At 39.1% G+C, this 6,912-nt stretch overlaps 1 protein-coding gene across 2 annotated transcripts; it reads right to left on the bottom strand.

Annotated features, from left to right (window-relative positions):
- Nucleotides 1-54: 54 nt before the first annotated feature.
- LOC113031558 (B-cell receptor CD22-like) lies at nt 55-5,440 on the bottom strand. Of its 2 annotated transcripts, XM_026183732.1 has the most exons (10): nt 5,388-5,440; nt 4,935-5,273; nt 4,635-4,859; nt 3,750-4,028; nt 2,389-2,679; nt 2,131-2,209; nt 1,516-1,546; nt 1,205-1,354; nt 1,009-1,118; nt 55-686 (listed from the first exon to the last, which is right to left on the bottom strand). In XM_026183732.1, the coding sequence occupies exons 1-10, from the start codon at nt 5,425-5,427 to the stop codon at nt 626-628; spliced, it is 1,605 nt and encodes a 534-aa protein (XP_026039517.1). In that variant the 5' UTR covers nt 5,428-5,440; the 3' UTR covers nt 55-625. The 2 variants fall into 2 exon arrangements, with proteins under 2 accessions (XP_026039517.1, XP_026039516.1); XM_026183731.1 differs by having other exon boundaries at nt 619-1,118.
- Between the last annotated feature and the right edge of the window lie 1,472 nt (nt 5,441-6,912).

The raw sequence follows: 6,912 nt of genomic DNA, 5'->3' as shown, positions 1-6,912 counted from the left end.
TCATTCGAGCTAAATAAATAAATTCAGCTAAATAAAATAACAGTACAGAGCAGTTTTACAGTAACCCAGACTTAACAGAAATAACACGAGTACTCTGCCACTGCACAGCGTACACCCCTGCACCCACAGGAAGAATATCGAGACCTGGATTCGTTTGTGATGTTTCTTGAGAAAGTCACACTTTGTCCTGTCTGTAAATAGTAAAATATTATTCTTGAAGAAATTCCTAAAGCGCCAATCTCCTCCTCCCTGTCAGCTAAAATTGTGACTCATATCTGTTTATAATATATTAATCAATCCCATTAACAAATTAATTCACAAGCTGAACCAGTCTCATTACCTCTTAGCTGATGGAATGACAGAAATGTCATTTTTTCTCCTTGCCATCCTTTAAAACATATTTTAAATTTCACATGCTATTAATTTGATCAGTTGTGTTTTTACAACATAAACAGTGCAACAACATGATTGCTATAAATAATTAAAATTATTTCAATAAAAAACATTTAGTTTTCAAACGTTTTAACACTCCTGAAAACAGGTTTGCCTTAAGATGACGGTACACTGAGCTTTAAACTTGCTTATTTTCTTGAGAGGAAGAGGGCACATGACAAAATGCAGAGACTCAGCTGGATTTAAACACAGAGGCGTAGATCACAGAGTCGTTGTTTTCTCTTGCTTCGGACCTGAGGAGAAAACAGTGGAATGAACAATGTGGTTGGGTCGCAGTCTGAAGCTGTGTCAGGTGTCACTTCTGTGATAACCTTTATGATGAGACACCGATAGCAACACTGAGGCAGTTTAAGATCAGTTTTGTTATCATGGAGTGTGGTTGTGTCTCCTTTAGTAACGTTTCTAGAAATGTGCAGGCTTTAGCCATTGTTATAAAGATAAATCTTAATTTTTTTATCTGTGATGATTTCAGTTATTTTGCTTTAGTTGGAGACGTGTGTGGAAACCCTACAATGCTGTGCTGTGAACATGTCAGAGTTTGGAGAGGAAGCATACCAGGAGTGCTGTGGCCGTCTGTTGGAGTTCAGGTGATGTGGAAAACTGGGGTCTTTGGGCCTGATGGTCACTGTGGAATAGGTAACCTCATCTTCATAAGAAGTGGTATCCTAAGAGAAAGAAGAAGTTGATGTAATATGAGTGTGTTGTGTTTAGCAGAAATGCTGAACAGTTACGACTGTGGATCATTACTTACATCCCGGTGTGAGCTCCTCTGTGAAGCCGTAGAAATGGCAGAGGGAGTCGAGGATGGAAGCGGGTGGATGTTAGCATAAGTGGTGTCAGGTGGATCTTCGGCAGCTGATGATCTTGATCTTGTTCTGATGAGCCTGGAGTCAAACACTCTCTGCCAGAGTGGACACATCCAAATCATCACTCTACTAGAATATTTGGTCTGCTATCTGTGTGTGTGTGTGTGTGTGTGCATGCTCTTCAGCGGGATACTTCCCAAACCTGTGTGTAACTGACAGATATGGCTTATTTAAAGATTTTTTTGCATGTACTCACTTTCTTGTCTGTGCTAGTCTTCTGTTTCTTCCTGCCATGACAACAAAATTTAAAAAGATAAATAAATCAAGGGTTAAATATGTGTTGTGCCAACTCAAGCCAGAACAGAATGTTCTACGTTGCTCAGTCACGTTTCCTAATGTTTAAGGGAAGCTGTTATGTAATACTAGCAAACACAGGCAGCTTACATGCTAAAATACTGCCTTCTAGGAGTTTCTTAATATATCAAAACTAACTAAATGTACAGACACAATCTATAAAGAATCCATGAAAGTCGTTTTATGTATAGTAGTGACCTTCTGTGCTGATATGGACCCTAGCAATGAATGCTCCCCTCCCTACTAAATGCCAAGATACCGACTGTCAGTGTAGAAATATGCTGCGGTGACTGATGTGTTAAAAATGGCAGCAGCAGAATGGAAATTCAGATGACACACACGGTGCATGTTAACACTCATTACAGCATTAGGTAAGACACGTTTTTAAAAGTTCTGCAACACGTGAAAAAAAATACAGTGACATAAGAAATATGCACATTTAAGTAAGTGTTTAAGTGCAAAAAATGACATGAGTCAGCCTCACTAAAGCCTCACTCTCCATCTCTTACTGACTCACCGGAACAGAAGAAGCGCCACCACTAGTGTCACAAGAAGAAAAACTCCAATTCCAGCCACGACTGGGAGGGACTGCCCTTCTGAGGGGAAAGCACACACTCAGCTTGGAAATAACATATAGTCAATTAGCTCAATAAATTTCAATAAAGGAATTGAGGCAACTTAAGATTTATTTTTCATATCAGATTAAGAGGTTGTGGTATTTGGCACAGATTGCCTTTTGAGGATACAACGAGCATCTGTAAGTATTGGCTCCTACCATCCTGCTTTCTCTGCATGGACAGCAGCACCTGAGTTGAGTTGCTCTCCCCGAGACTGTTCCTGACCTTGCAGAGGTACACTCCACTGTGGGACTCTTCCACAGAGGGAAGGGAGAGCAGCTGTCCTGAGCCCACCTGCAGCATGGAGCTGGTGGCGTCAGAGTCAACCATTTTGTACCATATGTAGCTGTCTGCTGCGGGGTTAGCCACACCGCTGCAGGTCAGATTGACACTGCTGCCCTCATCAAACAGCTGTGGATCCACTGAAATGGAAATGTTCGTTGGAGGGTCTGAAAAAGCCCAAACATCACGATTGTTAACAGATTTGTTATAAAAAGACAGGAAAAATGGTGATAAGTGATCAGCTGTTCACAACCTCTTCTTCTTTGAGTGCTAAAATCTGAAGAGACACATTACAACTAAAATAATTACATTTAAATGTGCTCTCTTGTCTTCCTAATAAAAACAGAAGAGATACACTTTTCAATAGCTTTAAGATCCAAAATGTAAATTAAAAAAAAGGATGACACACACACACACACACACACACACACACACACACACACACACACACACACACACACACACAAAAGCTGCTGACTTTAATTAATTTGGTTGCATGTAATCTTGCATCTAACTTTGATGCCTAACTTCAGTGGAAAATGTTACATTTGTTGGAATCTTGTTAAAGATTAATTCTTTGAATGAATAAACCTTAAGAGTATCAGTTAAACTCTAATTTCATCACGTATTTGTTAGGACAGGACAGACTTTGTCTTCCAGAAGTGATCTCTAAATTAAAGTGGGCATGTAGGACTAATTTGGACCATGGAGCCCTAAAAAACTGTTATAGATTTAACTCTTTCCGTGAAGCTCAATTTAGGAAATAAATGTTTAAAATAAAAGTTTTTAGAACCCACATAAACCCACCTAAACACTAAAAAACAGTCTAAGGGGGTCACCTTAGACTGCAACAATTAGATTTTTTAAAAATGTGTTTCTGGTCCTTTCATTCATCAGTCTCTTCTCCCTATGGACAACACTAAAGAACTTGTTAACTTGTGAATAATCAGGTCTTAGAAAATTTCCTTTTTAAGTAGATGGTGAAACCAGTTAGACGACATGTGTGCTTTACTGTAAAAAGTTAAAAAATGATGCATCAGCATGGATATTTTAATATCACTTCCTCCAGACTGAACTTTTTGACACATTGTGACAGCAAACAGACAGACTGTAGCAATCATCAGGAAGTTGTGATATCAGTCAGTTGAGGATTGCCTTTGAAATGTCTGACACTGTACTCATGACCATGTGTCTAATTGCCCTCCTAGATAGCTTCCAAGTAACCAGACACACTCACATCTAACGTCAAGGTGAACCTCTGTCGAGTTGATCAAGTCGATGCCCCTCCAGCTGATGTTATTCCATGCCTGGCAGTAGTACCATCCTCTGTCGCTGGGGAGGATGTCAGAGATGATGTAATTCTGCCCTGAACTGAGAAGCTGTCCATCCTTATACAGGCTGTATCCGCTGTGTGCCACAGGAGGGTTGGCATCGCTGCTGCAGGTCAAAGTCGCTGTCCCTCCACTGCGGATGTCTCCCCATGGACTCACTGATAGTGTCACTTCTCTGGGAGCGTCTGCTTGAGAGGAGATAAGGAAGTGTAGCCACATGGATGATAAATCCTGATCGTAATGATGGAGTCATTAAAAGTGTCAATACATGCAACAAAAATAAAATACAATGAAGGAAAATTTCAGTATTTTACTTCCCCTTTTCTGTTTTTAAAACTAATTTTTACAAGCCACAAAAAAACTCCTCTGTCATCCTGCTGTCTCTTATCTCATCGGCATGGGCCACAACAATGGTGCTCATGCTGGATAAAACATAACCTTATCTGACCTTATTTCACACTTAGATCAAACTTCAAGCAGCCTTTAACCTAATTTCCCAGAGTAAAGGTGATATATTGTGATGTCCAAGTGAGGATATGTAAAAGTACAACTTGAGCCAATTTCTGGACACAATTGTCCAAAAATGATTCTAATAATTCACATGATCAAAGTTATTGAAATATTATGATGAGATTCAAGTGTACTCCTGTAACAATTGGTCTTCCTCACAGGAGACAGAAAGAAAAACACAGTCATATATAATAAAGTTAATCATATATTCATGTAGCACGTGAATAGAGCGGGGCCTGTAACTTGAATTCTGTGGTATGCTTTCTTAACCCTCTACTCACATTGAACATTCAGAGCCACAGGTGCGGATCTGACTGATTCCTGTCCATGGACTGCACAATAGTAGTCCCCAGCATCCTCTCTCCTGGCCTGGAAGACTGGATTTGACACAGGTTGCCCATCTCTGAACCAGACAATGTCTTTAGGCTCAGGACAGCCTGACATACAGGTCAGCGCGACATGACCTCCCTCTGTCACAGTGCTCGGCTCGATGACTGTGGTCAGCTCTGATAAAGAAACATAAATCAATAAATGTTTGCTAAACTCATCGAAACAGAAATGTTCTCGTAATTAGTTGTTACCTCCCACAGACAAGTACATCGGTTTTATGCTCATCCATCTGTTGAATGTTGTGGTAAAACGAAAATAGTAAGCTCCTTCATCAGTGTGTTGTACATCATTGACCTTCAGACTGCAGTCGCCGCGGAAGTTTCCCAAATATTTAAAGTGGTCCAGACTTGAAGTAAGTTTATCAAGAGGAAAAAGTCCCCATCTGCCAGATGCATACAAGTTTTTAAACCAGCTGACAGAAGTAACAAAGTGACCTACAGGGTAGTCATATTTGCAGTTGATCAACACTGATGTTCCTTTCAAAGCACACTGATTTTCAGACGTCACACTCCAGTCTCCGCTCCAGACACCTTTGGACAAAAATGCAGAAAATGAAGAAAAATGTATTTCCAGAATTAGCGCTGCAGTTCCATTTTAGTCATCACATATCCTGTTTATTAGATTTAAAAAATAAATCTCCTCACCTGGCGTTATTACCAGAATGATCAGGCTCCAGCTTTCCATTATTTGAAGTTTTACCTGCAACAATCATGACACAGGTCAATATACACCAGCTGTCCCAAAAAATAAAGAAACCATGAGTTAGTGATCAGAAGTACTCACCGGCTGAAGCAAAGTGGTTTATTGCTTTACACATTCTTCATTTTTGTGGTGCAAAAAGCAGAAGTAGGCACACATCCTTTCGTTGCTTCCTCTAATGTCACACTTTCAGAATGATTATGAAAAGTTATAGTTTCATTTTTTTTAAAAACGGATATCAACACAAATATTTCAATTTATAATTAACCTATTAAAATGTTTCCATACTCTATTAATAATTGTATTTAAAAAAAGACAACTAATTGATACAGCTTACATCTAATGAAGATGTTTTATTTATTTAAGATGATCAACTCTGACTTCGACTAACATCACTTTAAAATGACTGTTCTTAATTAAGGATTTCTCATTTGTTGAATGCCCGCTGTTCTAGCTCATCGCCTTTTTTTTGCCGAGGAAAGGAGTCAAGGATGTAGGAAGGGCTTGTAGACGACCTGAAATATATTTTTCCACCAGGTGGGGCTACCGCTCTATTTAAGTGAAGCTGGAGAACCCACCGGTGTCTTCATAGATATTTTTTGCTCAAAGTGCAGCGCTGTGATCGTCTTAACGTATTTTCATGTGATACCTCTGTGTGCAGCTGTCACTCTAACGCTGTGGCAATGGATTGTTTTGTGTTTTGGATCTCGCAGGCGTTTAAGTATCAAAAGCAATGGATTTTAAGAGCATGTTTCATGACTCATTCAGGTTTGTGGTTCTTGTATCCAACATAAGTGAATTATGCTGTGCACTGTGGTTGGTGTCCATGAACAGGAAGAGCCTGTTCTCAAAGGAACAATCACCATGTGATTTCCTCTCCTCTCCGCTGTATTTAACTAAGGCATTATTAAGGTACTTTTATATCGTGCGTCCAACAGGATGATTGTAACATCATGATTTGTCATGACTGATTTCTTAACGTTGTCTTTTCTGGACACATTGCCCCACGAAATATTGCAATTGCTGCAAAAGAAAGGAAATGTTACAAACAGCGCATTAGTGACACATTTATAGGCAAAAACATTTTCTAAACTTTGAAAGTTTGAAGCTATAGGATGAAGTTCTGCATCAGGTCAAATATGTAGACTCTTTCAGAAAGAGTGAGTGAGCCTCTAAAGAAATTTGTGTACAAATCTGGGACTCATCAATACTTTCTTGAATTTGTTCGTACTCTACGAGCAAATGTAGAAGCGCTTCAGAACATATGAACAAATGATAAAAGCCCGGATGTCTTAGAAAATTTAGTCACACATCTTTAAACTGAACACTACAACTACTAATTCTATTACTAATACTGGTTATTATAAGTTTCTTCATCATTCAAAGGTTTCCAAAACACTAAAAGCTTAAAGTGCTCAGAATTAGAATGAAATATGTGACAAATGTGAACACTTTTAACCTTTTTATTAA

This window comes from Astatotilapia calliptera, chromosome 11, assembly GCF_900246225.1.
Source record: "Astatotilapia calliptera chromosome 11, fAstCal1.2, whole genome shotgun sequence".
NCBI lineage: Eukaryota > Metazoa > Chordata > Actinopteri > Cichliformes > Cichlidae > Astatotilapia > Astatotilapia calliptera.
Note: the sequence above shows the minus strand (reverse complement) of the source record. Positions and strands in the feature narration are given on the sequence as shown.

Excerpts from the sequence above, each read along its gene's own strand:
- LOC113031558 (XM_026183731.1), bottom strand. The coding sequence starts at position 5,427 with ATGGAAAGCTGGAGCCTGATCATTCTGGTAATAACGCCAG. Across the intron at positions 4,860-4,934 it reads GATGTACTTGTCTGTGGGAG|AGCTGACCACAGTCATCGAG; the intron begins GTAACAACTAAT and ends TTTCTTTATCAG. Across the intron at positions 1,119-1,204 it reads AGAGGAGCTCACACCGGGAT|GATACCACTTCTTATGAAGA; the intron begins GTAAGTAATGAT and ends TCTTTCTCTTAG.